The sequence below is a fragment of the Vigna unguiculata genome, chromosome 9 (genome assembly GCF_037176805.1).
Source record: "Vigna unguiculata cultivar grain cowpea cultivar isolate G323 ecotype 2 chromosome 9, ASM3717680v1, whole genome shotgun sequence".
NCBI classification, from domain to species: domain Eukaryota; kingdom Viridiplantae; phylum Streptophyta; class Magnoliopsida; order Fabales; family Fabaceae; genus Vigna; species Vigna unguiculata.
Window position 1 is genome coordinate 20,533,252 of NC_140800.1, and position 17,927 is coordinate 20,551,178.

At 43.4% G+C, this 17,927-nt stretch overlaps 1 protein-coding gene across 1 annotated transcript; it reads left to right on the forward strand.

The window, feature by feature from the left end:
- The first annotated feature begins 16,917 nt into the window (after positions 1–16,917).
- LOC114163536 (uncharacterized) lies at positions 16,918–17,927 on the forward strand. Its single transcript, XM_028047840.1, has 3 exons — positions 16,918–16,942; positions 17,237–17,456; positions 17,498–17,927. The coding sequence occupies exons 1-3, from the start codon at positions 16,918–16,920 to the stop codon at positions 17,925–17,927; spliced, it is 675 nt and encodes a 224-aa protein (XP_027903641.1).

The following is a 17,927-nucleotide window of genomic DNA, read 5'->3' on the forward strand; positions in this document are numbered from 1 at the left end:
GCAGAACAGGTTTTTGGTGGTCCACTTTAGAAGGAGTGTGCAAATAAAATCTAGAGGTGCATTTAGCTCCTGATTTATTCTTTTCCAGATTTTGGACTTATTTTGTAACTTTGAATATTTCAAATTCACACTATTAATGACCAAAAATAAATTCCAGCTGCATTAACAAACGTTAGAATATCCAATAATATTTTATGCAACTAAAATCAATTTTTACGCCATTTTTACCAAACTTATTCAATAAATCCAATAATCACAAATCCTAATTAAATCAATCTTTAAGCGCAGAAAATGCAATTAAATCCCTAAATTTGAATATTAAATGAGGACAAAAATTTGAACTCATCACTCGATAAAGGCAAGAATTTAACTAAGAACACTCAGAAGACACAGAGAAAGCTAAGCGGACATCCAAGTCCACAAACCTAAGGAATGATCGCTCTGATACCATCAATGTAACGTCCCATTTAATTAATGAGTATAATTAAAAGAAGCATCACACAATTATAATATAACAGCGCAGTACTAGAGTTTACTCATAACGCCTTACAAAATAAGGCACCCCACGATGCCACCAAAAGAGAAAACATGTTACACAGTTTACTGGAATCATAGAGAAATGTAACGACGGACAAGTACATGGGTCGTAGCCCTAAAGGTAGCCCATGAAGGACAGAAAACCCAGCCCAAGAAGACTAAGCAACGGAATCGTCTCTCCCTTGTTGACCACGGTTACCTCTCGCATCTACTCCCATCAATAAATTGATGATCATCGCAAAGGTAGAAGCAAAACATACAAAGCAACCAACAAAAAAAGGGTAAGCTAGAGCCAACAATATTTTTATCATGCAATCAAAGATACCTTCATAGTCCAATATATATATATAATATACATCTACCACACAAACATGTTATGACCTTTCATCCAGATACATATAGCTTGGTCGGATTTAGCGGATGCTTGCACTTATGGTGGATACCTCTGCTCACCCCCGAGTTGCTCACCCCCGAGCTACTCACCCCCGAGCTATGTGTTATCAGTGTTACAATGAATCAATTTCCCTCACCACAAGGTTAACCCTTAAAAAATTTCAAGCCTCCTGTTACTCTCACCACAGGAGTCAGTCCGCTTTAAGTGAGACTAACTGACTCCTTAGATTGTCAGGATGTAACCTTACCTTGAATCCTTACCAGACCATATAGATGGGGCACCACCATGGACACCCATTAATAGGGGCCATGGAATTACGTCCCGACCACTGAAGCGCGACCCTGAAAGTCTCACCTAGAGACTCCAAGGAATTACGCACTAACACAGACCAACATATATAAACAGCCAAGAAATAACATATACATTATACATAAAATTTCATACCAACATCCATAACCAACCCTCATTTCTCACGGTTAAATCAACACCAACTCGTCATTACCAATCATGAGTAAAACGCTTCCTCTCATACCAATACCATGCCACTGGTTTAGCAACCATCAAGGTCCATCGTTGCTCATGCCAAATTCGTAACCCCACACATATGTATATGTATCCAACTTCTCATGTACAACTCATATAGAAATCATGTCAAGCTCACAATCCCCCATATATAATCCCCTCCCAATCATGCATACTCATTCCCATTAAACCATCATACAATAACCCATATAAGCACAATTTAAACATCCAAGCACAAAGGGAAAAACAACTCGGGACGCATCCTCGCCCAGATCTTCGCTCAGGCTGGAGGGTCTTGCTCAAGAGAGAATAACTCTCGCCCAAACGAGCTCCCCTCCGCCTAGGCGAGAGCTCGACAAGGAGGACAGTAGCCCCTGCGCAATCTTGCTTAGGCGAGACCCTCTCCGCCTAAGTGAGACGTTCGCTTGCTCAAAACGAGGGTTTGGTCACCTGAGCGATGACTTGCGTAGAAAACCTTGGGCGAGCCTCTGCTCATCTCGCCTAGGCGAGGCCAGCTCGCTTGGGCAAAATAATCAGTGTTCGCCACTACTCGCACCTGCACAACGCATACAGACATACCAAATAGAAACTCCAGAAAGTCCAGTCACTCATGGCAGCACACAAACTCAAGGAATCAATGAACTACAATAGTACAGTCAAAAATACACCATACAAAGAGGTTCTAGCTTCCCATACCTGGAACGAGCTAGTTTTAATGCCTCGACACCGAACAGCGGAGTCCCACAACTCTAGGAGAAGATCACAGAGCTGGAAAAAGTGAACATAGGGCGTTTACTACTGAAGCTCTAACACTAAACACGGAAACAGGACCAGAGATTTAGGAGTGTGGGTTGGGAATACTTACGTGAGTCAAGAACGGAGTCAAGCAGAACGTGAACTGAAGGTATGCTTTGGAACCCTAGCAGAGGCGGCAGCAGCTCCAAAGGAAGGGTTTGGGCACTTTAGGTCAGAAATCGAATTGGGCCATCACCCATTAGGCCCATAAGAATGGATAGTCTATAAAAATAAAAGGGGCAAAATTAATTGGGCCTTATGTAACGTCCCATTTAATTTATAAACGCAATTAAAGGAAATGCCACACATAAGGTAGCATAACAACACAGTCCTGGGGTTCTCAACATCACCCCTACAAAACTAGGCACACCACGATGCCAACAAAAGCAGGATAACTGTTTAACTAAAAGTTTACAATCTAATAACCACGAATACAGGGGCCATAGCCCTAAAGAAAGCATGAAGGAAAGAAGTATAAGATCCATCCCAGATAGCTAAGTAGCGGAATCGCTATTCCTTTGTTGACCACGAGCACCTCGCCCATCTGCTCCCATCAATCAAATTGATGATCATCGCAAGGAAGAACAGCCACATACAACACAACCATGCAACGAAACGGGTAAGCTAGAGCCAACGACATATTCATCATACAGTCAAATATATTTTCATCATCTCATATCCATATAACAACCAAGCATGTTATGACTCTTCATTCAATACACTACGACTCGACTCGACTCATCCAGATACATATAACTTAGTCGGATTCAGCGGATGCTTGCACTAGTGGTGGATACCCCTGCTCGACCCTGAGCTGCTCATCTCCGAGCTATGTGTTACAAGTGTTACGATGAATCAAATCTCCCTCACCACAAGGTTAACCCTTAATTAATTTCAGGCCTCCTGCTACTCTCACCACAGGAGTCAGTCCGCTCTAAGTGAGACTAACTGACCCCTTAGAGTGTCAGGATGCAGTCCTTACCTTGAATCCTTACCTAGTTATACAAATGGGACACCACCATGGACACCCACTAACAGGGGCCATGGAATTACGTCCCGACCACTGAAGCGTAACCTTGAAAGTCTCACCTAGAGACCCCAAGGAATTATGCACTGACACAAATCGACCTCATTCACATAACTAAAAATAATAATTGCCACGCATAGATATACATCACTCGTACCAACCTTTGAAGCCAATGCCTTTCGTGATCCAGGCCCCACTCATTCCAACACCTCATAGTTTATCCATGTAAATAAGATCTAACTCATCATGTTATCATGCCACTTTAAGATTATCCGTTTCATTTAATTCACATGACAATTCTCATACCAACCCATCATCTATAATTCATGAATCATACCAAATATACTTCATGCTCCATTATATACATATCACTCATCATATAATCATACTCAACCAAAACAGATCATTCAGGAACCAATAGACATCCAAACACAGCACTGTCTCGCCCAGCACCTCGCTCGGGCTGAGGGGTCTTGCTTAGGCGAGACAGTCTCGGTCAGGCAAGCTCCCCCTCTGCCTAGGCGAGAGCACAAGATCAGGGGCATGAGCAACGCGGGATCTCGATTAGGCGAGACCCCTCTCGCCTGGGCGAGTTGCCTGCTCGCTCAAAATTTTGAGCGGGTCGCCTAGGCGACCTCTCGCGTAAAAGGAGTTTGGGCAAATCCCTGATTGTCTCGCCTAGGCGAGACTAGCTCGCTTGGGCGAGATTAACAAGTCTCGCCACTGTTTCACCTGCAACAGCCATGTTTTTCTCGAATCAACCAAGCATATAAGGCATCCTCACACATCAAATCGAAGCATTCATTCATAAAATCAGTAACTAACTCAAGAACGACCCAAAACAACATCACAAACTGGAACCCTAACTTCCCGTACCTGAAAATGGGTTCGTGCAGGATGTTCGACGCATAACCAAGGAGCACAGCAGCTCTAGAACGCACTAAGGAGCTGAAAACAGAAGGTACACGGAACCAGGGCAGATTAGTACCAAACCCTAACTGCGAAAATACAAGGGAAAACAAAAAGGGAACTCCGATGATCTAGAGGGTACTTACGTGGAGTAGAAACTGATTCGAAGCTAGCTCGAGAGGCTTGGGGAGGAACCCTAGTAGAGCTCTGGTGCGGAAGGAGAAGGTGACGGCTGCTGAGTTTCTGCAATAGTGAGAGTCACCCGTTCTCAAATGTGGGTGTGATTTTCTCATGTCCTCCTCTAACTCCCAAGTCGAGTCACCCGTTCTCCGATCCCAGATGACTTTGACAAGACTGACGGTCTTTCCACGACGTTCCTCAACCTTGCTATCCTCAAGAGCTATGGCTGGTACTTCCACTGTGAGATCCTCCCTGATCTGTATATCTTCGGCTTCTAACACATGAGTTGGGTCAAACACGTACTTTCTCAGCTGTGAGACGTGAAACACCGAGTGAAGGTTCGCCAACTGCAGGGGCAAAGCTATCTCATAAGCCACCGGTCCAATCCTCCTCGTGATCTGATATGGGCCAAGGAATTTGGGCGAAAGCTTCCTTGAGCGGAGAGCCCTTCCCACGCCCGTGGTTCGGGTCACCCTCAAGAATACATGATCTCCCGCTGCAAACTCCAAAGGCCTCCTCCTACGATCTGCATAGGCCTTCTGCCTACTCTGAGAAGCCAACATCCTATCTCTCACCATCCTCACCTTCTCGGTGGTATGCTCTAACAACTCTGGTCCAACCAACACTGCTTCTCCGTCCTGATACCAGCAAAGAGGAGTCCTACACCTCCTGCCGTAAAGAGCCTCGTATGGCGCCATGCCAATGCTCGCATGAAAGTTGTTGTTGTAGGTGAACTCTATCAAAGGCAATACCTCGTCCCAAGCACCCAGATGATCCAATATGCATGTCCTCAACAAATCCTCTAATGACTGGATCGTCCTCTCAGACTGGCCATCGGTCTGAGGGTGATAAGCTGAACTCATGGTGAGCTTGCTACCCATAGCACTTTGCAACGTCTGCCAAAACCGGGATGTCAACCGTGGGTCTCTATCGAAGACTATGCTCGAGGGCACCCCATGAAGCCTCATTATCTCTTTAATGTACAGCTGAGCCAACTTGGCCATGGACATCCTCAAGTTCATCGCCAAGAAGTGAGCACCCTTGGTCAACCGATCCACTATCACCCAAATGGTGTCATGTCCTCTGAAAGTCCGTGGAAGATGAGTCACGAAGTCCATGGAGATGCTGTCCCATTTCCACACTTGTGTCCTTCCTCAAGGATCAACTTTCTCACCTCAGCATCATCAGGTATACATACTCTGCCTCGAAACCTCAGTATGCCATCATCACTCACGGCAAAGTCTCTGGCTTCCTCTGATCCAAGTTGTTCCCTAACTCTGTTCAGACTAGCATCCAACAACTGCCTCTCTCTGATCGAGCCCAAGAAGTCACTAGATATAGTAAGGGTACTACACCTAATGGACTCGGACCCCAACTCCAACTGTATCCTCATGTCTTTGAACTTCTCTAGTAGCTCCACCTCTTTTATCATGAGATGTGCCGTATGTACCGTCTTCCTACTCAGAGCATCTGCCACCACATTTGCCTTTCCCGGATGATATAGAAGCTCGAAGTCATAGTTCTTTAGGAATTCCATCCATCTCCTCTGCCTCATGTTCAGCTCCTTCTGATCAAACAAGTACTTTAAACTCTTGTTGTCGTTGAACACCCGAAACTGAGCACCATAAAGATAATGCCTCCAGATTTTCAAGGCAAATACTATCGCTGCTAACTCAAGGTCATGAGTGGGGTAATTACGCTCAAGCACCTTAAGTTGTCGTGAAGCATACGCCACTGCCTTCTTCTCCTGCATCAAGACACAGCCAAGTCCGAGATGAGACGCGTCGCAGTAGACTTCAAACGGTTTCCCCACATCCGGAATTACCAATATAGGAGCACTCGTCAATCTCCTCTTTAGCTCTTGAAAGCTCTCCTCACACTTATCCGTCCAAGTGAAAGGTTGGTCCTTCCGAGTAAGCAAAGTCAGAGGCGCCACTATCTTGGAGAATCCCTCTATGAATCTCCTATAGTAGTCCGCTAACCCCACAAAGCTCCTGATCTCTGTGGCTGATTTAGGACTTTCCCACTTTACCACAGCCTCGACCTTTGCCGGGTCCACTGCAATCCCCTGGGCGGATATCACATGCCCCAAAAACTGAACTTTGTCCATCCAGAACTCACACTTGGACAACTTGGCATACAACTGCTTCTCTCTCAAAACACCAAGCACCAACCTTAGGTGTTCTGCATGTTCCTCCTGCGTCCTGGAGTAGATAAGGATGTCATCTATGAAGACCACGACAAACTTATCTAGGAAAGGTCGGAAGATCCTGTTCATGTAGTCCATGAACACTGTTGGAGCGTTGGTCACACCAAACGGCATAACCACGTACTCATAGTGGCCATACCTCGACCTGAAGGTTGTCTTCTGTACATCATCAGCCTTTACCAAAATCTGATGATAACCCGATCGCAGATCTATCTTCGAGAACACTGATGACCCATGCAACTGATCCATCAAGTCATCAATTCTTGGAAGTGGATACTTATTCTTGATCGTCATCTTGTTTAACTGCCTGTAGTCCACACACAGACGTGAACTCCCGTCCTTTTTCTTTACCAACAACACTGGTGCTCCCCAAGGTGAAGTGCTGGGTCGGATGAACTGTTTCTCCATTAGATCCTCTATCTGTTTCTTGAGCTCTACCAACTCTGCCGGAGCCATACGATACGGAGCCATCGATATCGGACCTGTGTCTGGGACTAGATCGATGGAGAACTCCACCTCTCTACTGGGAGGCAATCCTGGTATGATGAACGATTATCTTGTTCCTTTTTAATATTATTGAATATGGTGTGAGCTGATTAAGAAAGCTAAGTGAAATCCCCACTGGACATTAAGATAGCAAGCTATCTAGATGTGAAGGTTCCTTTCACAAAGCTCAAGAGAAGAAGATGATGGATTGATTCAAAACAAAAGGGAAATGGAAAGCACATAAACCATAGAAAACCAAGAACAATTAAAGAAAGAAGAAAACATAAAATGGAAAGAAAAGAAATGGTAAAAATGTGAGAAGCACGCCACTACAAGGCTAGGCTAGAAGCCATGACAACCTTGAAGATGAGTGGATGTGTGCCGCCACTTGCTATGCAAGATAAGGCTTAAAAGTTTCACTCCCAAGGGAGGAAACTCTCACAAATGGTTGAGACACAAGAGTGTTTTTACTTCAAAATGTTCAACCCTTTTACATGTCTAGGAGCACCCCTTATATAGAAGAGTTTAGGGGCCTCTAAGCAAATAAAAGATACCTAAGGATGTCTCTACAAAAACCTAACCCTAGCTTCTAGAAACTAGGTCAAATAAGGTTACAAAAAATGAGAGACAAAAGAGCTAGCTATGGTGTGTGCAAGGCTAATTTCGTTCTAGCAGAAAAGGAGACAAAGAATGTGTCTCATATGTCTCCAAAAAGTGGCCAAAGTGTGCTAAAAACAAAGGAGACCAAAGGTACATAGGTACTCTTGTTTTATGCCTTTTACTTTATGCTTTATGCCTTTGCTTTACTCTCTCATTCACATCATTTATGCTCCCTAATCACCATGCGCCACCTAGCATTGCTTTCTTACTCCTAATTAACCTACAAAGCAAATAAACATAGATTAGCATGTTGGCTTAAGTCAAGTCAACTATAGTCAACAAGTCAAACCTAGTCAAAGGTCAACAAGTCAACTAAAGTTGATTCAACTAAGTCAACTTAGGGAATCAAAAATAACAAACACAAATGAAAGGGATGAAGGATTAGTGAACTTCCTTTCTAAACATGCTTAGTCTTCTTAAGCATGTGCCTTCATCCTTGGTTGGGGTCAATCCTTCATCATGGTACCTCCTCCGGAAACACATCCTCGAAATCCTAGACGACTGGTATAACAGACGTCGTCTCTACTCTCTCCACCTCCATATGTGTGAAGATCATGTAGCACTGCGCACCGTCCTGTAGTTCCCTCATAACACCCTGAGAGGACACCAACTCATGCTCCTCTGAGTCGGGAAACAGCAACTTCTTCTCCCGACAATCTATCAGAATGCGATTGGCAGAGAGCCAATCCATCCCTAACATCACCTCCAACTCCTGTAGAGGTAAGCAGATTAAGTTCACCCTGTATTTGCGACCCTCTACCTCCACTGGAAGCCTGGCACACAAGGACGACGTCCTAACCAAACCCGACGCCGGAGTAGACACCGCAAGCTCACACTGCAACTCACGCACCGGCAGACCCAACCGTTCCATACACGCATTTGACACAAAAGAGTGTGTCGCTCCAGAATCATATAACACACAACATCTCATCCCAGAAATCACACAATAACCCATAACAAGGTTACCTGAACCTGCAGCCTCAGCTCCGGTCATGGCATAAACTCTGCCCGTCGCCTGAGGCCTATTGCCTCTGTCTCTCCCCTGATGCTGATGGGGTGCCTGAACTGGAGGGCGTGTCGCTGCCCTAATAAGGTTGGGATAATCCCTCCCAAAGTGGCCTTCCTTGCCACAGTTGTTGCACCTACGGTAACCCTCCCTACGTGGACAAGCGTACCTCGGGTGGGGTCCTCCATATGAGTAACACCGAACTCGGCCCTGCTGAGGAGAAAAGCTCCTAGACTCCTGAGGCTGATGGTGTGGTCTATCATATGGTCTCCTCCGCTCCTCCTGTCTGGGCCTGGACCCAGATGGTCCACCTATCCTCTGCATCGCCACTCCTCATCGAGTGGTAGGGTGTAGAAACGGCTGAGGTGTTTGAACCTCTCAGCATACTCTACTACTGTCTTCCCTCCCTGGGTCAACTGGAGGAATTCCACCTCGGCGTACCGGATGCTGTCAGGAAAGTACTCTGATAGGAATCTCTCCCTGAAAGTCTTCCATGACACTGGCTCATCCCTCTCATCCAGGATGGATTGGGTGCTGCTCCACCAATGCTCTGCCTCTCCCGTGAGCATATACATAGAGAACGCCAACCTGTTCTCTGCAGGGCACATCTTCGCATCATAGATGCGCTCCAAGTCCTTCAGCCATTTGTCTGCGGCGTCAGGACTAGTCTTCTCGTCAAACTTCGCCGGGTGGTGCTTCAGAAAATCCTCTAGGCTCCACTCCCTGACTGTAGGTCGTGGTTCCGGACCAAACACAAGGGTAGCCACCCTGTTCTCCTCCAGCTGGCGGAGGGCCTCCATGTGCTGCCGATGAGCATCCTCAGCAGCTATCCTCGCAGCCTCCATCTGCTGCATCATTGCCTGCTGCTGCTCAAGCGACGCCGCCTGGATGCCTCATGCTGCTGCATCATCGCAGCACTCTACTGTGCCATCGCTGCTACCATCGCCTCTATGGCTCTAGCGATATCGGGTGCGTCCCCCTGGGATGACTGAGAAGCTCAACGAGGAGGTGCCATAGTCCACTGGCACACAGAAAATCACTTGGTTAGACTTGATAAAGGCAAGAATTTTAACTGAACACTCAGAGACACACAGAGAAAGCGAAGCGGACAACCCAAGTCCACAGACCTAAGGAATGACCGCTCTGATACCATAAATGTAACGTCCCATTTAATTTATAAACGCAATTAAAGGAAACGCCACACATAAGGTAGCATAACAACACAGTCCTGGGGTTCTCAACATCACCCCTACAAAACTAGGCACACCACGTTGCCAACAAAAGCAGGATAACTGTTTAACTAAAAGTTTACAATCTAATAACCACGAATACAGGGGCCATAGCCCTAAAGAAAGCATGAAGGAAAGAAGTATAAGATCCATCCCAGATAGCTAAGTAGCGGAATCGCTATTCCCTTGTTGACCACGAGCACCTCGCCCATCTGCTCCCATCAATCAAATTGATGATCATCGCAAGGAAGAACAGCCACATACAACACAACCATGCAACGAAACGGGTAAGCTAGAGCCAACAACATATTCATCATACAGTCAAATATATTTTCATCATCTCATATCCATATAACAACCAAGCATGTTATGACTCTTCATTCAATACACTACGACTCGACTCGACTCATCCGGATACATATAACTTAGTCGGATTCAGCGGATGCTTGCACTTGTGGTGGATACCCCTGCTCGACCCTGAGCTGCTAATCTCCGAGCTATGTGTTACAAGTGTTACAATGAATCAAATCTCCCTCACCACAAGGTTAGCCCTTAATGAATTTCAGGCCTCCTGCTACTCTCACCATAGAAGTCAGTCCGCTCTAAGTGAGACTAACTGACCCCTTGGAGTGTCAGGATGCAGTCCTTACCTTGAATCCTTACCTAGTTATACAGATGGGGCACCACCATGGACACCCACCAACAGGGGCCATGGAATTACGTCCCGACCACTGAAGCGTAACCTTGAAAGTCTCACCTAGAGACCCCAAGGAATTATGCACTGACACAGATCGACCTCATTCCCATAACTAAAAATAATAATTGCCACGCATAGATATACATCACTCGTACCAACCTTTGAAGCCAATGCCTTTCGTGATCCAGGCCCCACTCATTCCAACACCTCATAGTTTATTCATGTAAATAAGATCCAACTCATCATGTTATCATGCCACTTTAAGATTATCCGTTTCATTTAATTCACATGCCAATTCTCATACCAACCCATCATCTACAATTCATGAATCATGCCAAATATACTTCATGCTCCATTATATACATATCACTCATCATACCATCATACTCAACCAAAACAGATCATTCAGGAACCAATAGACATCCAAACACAACACTGTCTCGCCCAACACCTTGCTCGGGCTGAGGGGTCTCCCTTAGGCGAGACAGTCTCGCTCAGGCAAGTTCCCCCTCCGCCTAGGCGAGAGCACAAGATCAGGGGCATGAGCAACGCGGGATCTCGCTTGGGCGAGACCCCTCTCGCCTGGGCGAGTTGGCTGCTCGCTCAAAATTTTGAGCGGGTCGCCTGGGCGACCACTCGTGTAAAAGGAGTTTGGGCAAATCTCTGATTGTCTCGCCTAGGCGAGACTGGCTCGCTTGTGCGAGATTAACAGGTCTCGCCACTGTTTCACTTGCAACAACCATGTTTTTCTCGAATTAACCAAGCATATAAGGCATCCTCACACATCAAATCGAAGCATTCATTCATAAAATCAGTAACTAACTCAAGAACGACCCAAAACAACATCACAAACTGGAACCCTAACTTCCCGTACTGAAAATGGGTTCGTGCAGGATGTTCGACGCGTAACCAAGGAGCACAGCAGCTCTAGATCGCACTAAGGAGCTGAAAACAGAAGGTACACGGAACCAGGGCAGATTAGTACCAAACCCTAACTGCGAAAATACAAGGTAAAACAAAAAGGGAACTCCGATGATCTAGAGGGTACTTACGTGGAGTAGAAACTGATTCGAAGCTAGCTCGAGAGGCTTGGGGAGGAACCCTAGCAGAGCTCTAGTGCGGAAGGAGAAGGTGACGGCTGCTGAGTTTCTGCAATAGTGAGAGTGAGTGTGGAATTAGGGCAGACCTAAGGACTCTATACTTTGGGCCGGCCTTAGGCCCACTTACAAGGGCAGCCCACCAACTTTAGGGCAGAAATAAGATTGGGGCCTTACACCTTACACTTTTTCTTTATTTTGAGTTTAAAATACTTTGAAAATGCTTTTGTATTTTTTAATTTTTTCTCATTTTTAATATAATTCTATTATAAGATGCTTAAATTTTCTATATTTTTAATATTTCTCCCTTAAGATTTTTAGAAAACTTGATGTTATTAATCTTTTTTCTTATCTTCTTTCTATATCACAAGATTTCAATTAAAACAATTTAAATTTTTATCCAATAAAATAAAAAAAAAGTAACTTGTTTATTTTTATTTTTTAGTTTAAAATATTTTTAAAATATTTATCTATTTTTAAATATTAGTTAATTCTATTTTTAAAATTTTAGATTATGATACTTTAGTAATATTTTATTTAACTTTTTTTTTTCTATAGCACAACATTACAATTAAAAATCATTTAAAACTTATCAAATTATGTTTTTAAGATAAAAGATTTTCTTTTTCTTTCAACATATAACAAATTATTCTTTTAAAGATGCAAAAAGATAAAAGATATAACTAGAACATTAAATTCAATCAATGTAATGCAATAACGTCAAGTAATAAAGATTGAAAAATTAAATTAAATAATACATCCAATTTAGTATTTTTTATTTTATTTTATGAATATGTTTTATATATTATGATTACCACAACCATTATTATAATAATATTTTATTGTATAATATTTTCTTAATTATCAATAAAATTACAAATTGTTTTCAAGTAATAAAAAATAAAAATTTAAATGAAATGATACACCACTTTGTTCTTCTTTTTTAACAATTGAAAAGAATGTGTTATAATCTAACTTACCACAATTAAAGTACAATTAGGTTAAAAAATTATTGACGTAGCCTAACAATGAACAAATCAAATATAGCATTTTAAAAACTAATATATACACTTAACCACCTCTATAGTAATTTCTTTTAAATAATTGGTTAGTCATAAGTAATTAGGACTTTCTTGTAGTATAATATTTCAATTGTAACTTAAAATGTTATCAAATTTAATACAAAATAATAATCTTTTCTATTTTTAATTTAAAATGCTTTTTTAGATATGTATTTATGGTTGAATATTTCTCAGTGTTTCTATATATTTATATTTTTTATTTTTTAGACAATGATAATTGTACTATTATTTCATTATCTTATTTTTTTTTATTATATTATATTTCAATTATGAAACTAAAAAAATTTATCAAAACAATTAAAAAAGATACTTTTTCTTTATTTTGAATTTAAAATACTTTGAAAATGCTTATGTATTTTTTAATTTTTTCTCATTTTTAATATAATTCTTGTACCTGATCGATACTATTTTGGTGTGGAACCAAACGATCTAAGAACCCTCTGTGTCGAACCTCCTCCTGTACCTGCAGGCACTCCGACGCTCAAGTCAGAAAGTGATTCGATATGAGGTGTAATTGGTTCAGTGAGAAAAGCATACCTTTACGTGTTCACTAGGCCTTAATTTATACTAATTTCTTAATGGACCTGTTATTATTATTTTCGGGCCGTTTGTATTCGAGGATCAATTCTTTCCCTTTCCGATTGAGGTTGCACGCATCGGTTCTTTCCTTATTGACCGAGATTGTTCGTTTGTGCCTTTGTTAATTATCAACTCTTTCCATTCTGAGATTTGTCCGTTTGTACTTTTGTTAAAGATCAACTCCTTCCTTTTTGGGGTTTGCCCGTTTATACTTTGCCAGATATCGACTCCTTCCTTTTTGGGGTTTGCTAGTCTGTACTTCGCCAAATATCAACTCCTTCCTTTTTGGTTGAGACTGCGCCCTACTCCTCTGTACCTCTGCACCATAATCCACATTCCATCTGGCACTCCCTTGGGCCGGGATGTACTCGGCCAAGAGGGTCGGGATGTACCGGCCATCACACTTATTGGGCTGTCAACGTCGCGCTGGATCGAAGCCCCTACGATTGGGCTAGAGTATAAGGGTTCTCTTACCTGGGCCGGGATTATCCTGACCATTTTCCCCTTACTGGGCCGGGATGTATCCGACCATACATCAACATCAGTCCCCTTAGGCTCGTAGTGAACAAAGTTCACAAGAGGCTATGATGTGTTGTCATGGAAATGGTGCCGAGATGTCCCCAACCACTTGTGTTTATGAGACTTGCTTTAATTATGGGGAAAGAGAAAGTATTAACTTGGCTCGTCGTTCGAGGCTGTCTTGTCATAATAATGAGATGTTGTAGATGAGGAGTTAAAGGAGATGTGTCGACAACCGTTGGATGGAGCGAGATCTCATGGTTATGAGGGGGTTACCCTTGTGAAGGTGGTCCACTATAAATAGAGGTAGGGTCTTGGTGTTGAGGCAAAGGATCCATTTAGGAAGTGAGCCAACTCTAGTCGAGCGTTTCCTATCTGCACCACCCCAGGTATGTCATCCTCCTTTACTTATTATCTTTCCAGTAGGCATAGTGACTCAGAGGAGGAGGGGACCGTGTTTGACTCCCCGTGCAGTGATAATGCTCAAAGGGACGATGAGGACTCTGTAGGTGCTGAGGAGTTCTCGGCCCTGCGTCACCCGGGGTACGAATGGGTAGATCCTCGGGTGAAACTCCCTTTGTCTAGGTTTAGTAAGTTTGTAGCCATAGTTGATTTTCGTAAGAAGTATGACATTCTAGCTGATACAGTAGACGATCGCATTGTTAGTATAGAGCGAGCCAAGAGTGGGGATATTGTATGTCACGGTCGAGAAGGTCATTCGCATGATTTTTTCTACATGTACTCTACCTTAATATCTAATTTTCATGTTTGTCTTCCTTTTGATGACTTTACAATAGGAGTGCTAAGGTTACTAAATGTAGCACCCAGTCAGCTGCATCCTAACAGTTGGGCGTCCCTTCAGGCGTTCCGACTGATATGTCGAGTGTTTCATTTGAGACCCTCCCCGCAAGTTTTCCTGGTTGTCTCTAGTGGGTCAAAGCACCAATGTCTACTTGCGTCTTATACGCAATCTTTTAAAAGGTTTAAGACTAGTTTCTTTAAGGTAGTCATCCGGTCCATTAGGGCTGGATATTTTTCTTTTGAAAATGGCGAGCCCAAATTCCCATTCTACTGGACCAAATGTAAGACCCGCGAAATTTAATTAATTAAATAAATAATTAATTAAAAAATGTGGGAGGCTAGTGCATTTATGACATTAAATTATGTTAAGTATGGCGTGGAAAAGTGCTAGCTCATGTGGTTGAGAGTACTTTGATTATGTGAGAGGACTTGGGTTCGAGTCCTAAGTATGCCAATTGTGTGTTGTTTGTTTTTATTGTTTTAATAATATGTGGGGCCACGTTTTTGTATGAGATAATGCTTGAGTTGTGTGTGTTAGCAAGAAACATAAGTTGGCCTGATGGTTAGCTTTGACTTGGCATTGGGAAGGTCATGGGTTCAAACCTTGGTGAGTCAAATTTAACTCTTTTGGGCTTAAACTTTAGTGTGTGGCTGAATATGAATAGATGAGAGGGACCTTAGCAGAAGGGGGTAGCTAAAAGGGCTGAAAAACTATTAAGTGATGGGCCTTGAATAGAAATAAAAGCCAATTCCCGTTTTTTTTAACCAAATTAGAAGGAACTATAAAAGGCAGCATTTGAGAGGAGAGTAGGGTTTTGGAGGGCTGTTTCTGAAAGCTATAGAGAGAGGACGAGAATTGAAGTGAAAGGAGAGTTAGGAGTGAAGTATTGAGGGTAATTGAAGTGGTGGATTAAGGCAAGCTTTGGTGATCAAAGGAAATTTCCCAATTTCACAAGTTAAGCAAGGGATTTTCAGGTTAGGGGAGCTGAACCCGAATTCTTTTTTTTTACCATCGTATGCTGGTGATTCTGATAGGTTTTGTACTCTGAATTTCGTGCTGCACATGAGTGAATTTTGGGGTTATGGGTTTTGACACTATTTTATTAAACTTTTAGTCAAAAAGCATGAAGATAATAGGGTTATATTGTCTATGTTGTGGTTATGCATGTTTGGGCTGCTGAGGGGTCTGTTGCAGTGTTAAATTACGCGTGTATGATTAATGGGATTGTGATAATTGCAATGGTATGAATTTGGACAGTGTCAAAACCTACAATTCTCGCTCAGGCGAGTCAGACTCGCCTAGGCGAGATATGCAGGGACGCGAATCCTCAATTTGCTCGTGGTCATCGCTTGGGCGAAGAGTTTTGGGGTTTGGGCGAGAAATCGTATGAGATTGTGTTGTATGTTGAACAACTCGCGCAGGCGAGGGTGATTGTTGTTTTGAGCGGGAGTACATCTCGCCCAGGCGAGACCCTCTCGCCTAAGCGAGATCTCGAGAGAAGATTGGTGGATATTGTTAAACTCGTCGCCTAGACGAGGTATATAAATTTTGGGCGAGTGGGAATCTCGCCCAGGCGATAATGATCTAGCTTAGGCGAGATAGGCTCGACAGGTTACAGAAAGGAGTCTATTTTAAGGGAGTGAAGGGGATGAGAAACTTCTACGGCAGGTGTTATTGCTATATTAATGGGATGAAGGGGAAATTATAGAGCATGGTCTATAAGGCTTCTAAGAATATCTCATTGGTGGGCTAGCTGGTGTTCCAAGGGTTGTGGCCCGGGACGTATCTTCGAGTTGTGGCTCAGGAATGACTTTCCTTGAGTTGTGTGCTCAGGATCACGGAGGAACACGAGGAACCTTGAGTTGTGGCTCAGGTTGGCGAGTGTGCCAGTGTGAGTGTGTTGGTTGTGGCCAGTACGGATGGGTCGAGATGGATTGCCCTCCTCAGTGGTCGCTGACGAGTTTGGTAGTCTTGGGACGTTACGGACTATGTTCGTATTTGGGAACTCCACCTAGCGTTACGGTGTATGATCCGTAGCATGGTTTTCGCATGTGCTCTATCGTTTGTGGCCGATAGGTGTGGCAGCAAGGCACCTGGAGATACTTAATAGAAGATATAGATCACTGCTAACATGGTTGTAGCCATGTGAAAGAAATGGAATGAGGTTCCTTGATGTACTTAATATACATGGTGGTGGCCATGTGGAGGGAAGGTAACGTGACTTCCATTAGGTGCATCGGTGTACATGGTGGTGGCCATGTGATGGAAATAGAATGAGACTCTATAGGAAAATAAAGGATACTTGACATGGTGGTGGCCATGCCGTATAAAGAAAGAATTGGTGTTGTTGTTATATTAATCGTATTGGTCAAACATGTATGTGTATATTGATATATATATTCTTGGTGTTTTGCTTTATCGAGTACCGAGGCCGCCCAGTCAGGTAACTTAGTACAGACTACTTGCTTGTTATTTGACCATGAGGTTGTTGTGTTGTATGACTCAGGAACTACCCATTCATTTGTATCCAATGAATGTGTAAGGAGGCTCGGTCTAGTGATGCGAGAGCTAGCGTGTGAGTTGATTGTTGCGACACCAGCGTCTGGGGAGGTATCCACCACGTCTGTTTGTGTGGGATGCCCTATAGAGGTGGCAGGTCGCAGGTTCAAGGTCAATCTCATCTGCTTACCAATTGAGGGGTTAGATGTGATTCTGGGTATGGATTGGTTGGCCAGCAACCATGTGGTGATTGATTGTGGCAACACAGGGTAGTGTTCCCAGAAGTAGAAGGACTGGAACTGATATCATTCAATCAGGCAGAGAAAGAGATTGAGGCAGGGGCTACATGTTTTATGATAGTAGCTCAGACGGAGAAGAAGAGTACTACAGAGAAGATTAGTCTGATTCCTGTGGTAGATGAATACGTAGATGTCTTCCCTGACGAAATCCCAAAGTTGCCACCAAGCAGGGATGTGGATTTCACCAATGATCTCATCCCTGGGGCTGACCCAGTATCTATGGCACCATATCAGATGGCACCAGTTGAGTTAGCAGAGTTGAAGAAGCAGATTGAGGATCTGCTTGAGAAGAAATTTATCAGGTCGTGTGCATCGCCATGGGGGGCACCGATATTACTTGTGAAAAAGAAGGATGGCAGTTCCAGGTTGTGTGTTGACTACCGGCAACTGAATAAGTGA

Coding starts and splice junctions, on each gene's coding strand:
- LOC114163536 (XM_028047840.1), top strand. CDS start 16,918: ATGGTGGTGGCCATGTGGAGGGAAG. Junction 16,943..17,236: donor GGTGGCCATGTGGAGGGAAG/GTAACGTGACTT, acceptor TGTATGACTCAG/GAACTACCCATTCATTTGTA. Junction 17,457..17,497: donor GTGATTCTGGGTATGGATTG/GTTGGCCAGCAA, acceptor GTGGCAACACAG/GGTAGTGTTCCCAGAAGTAG.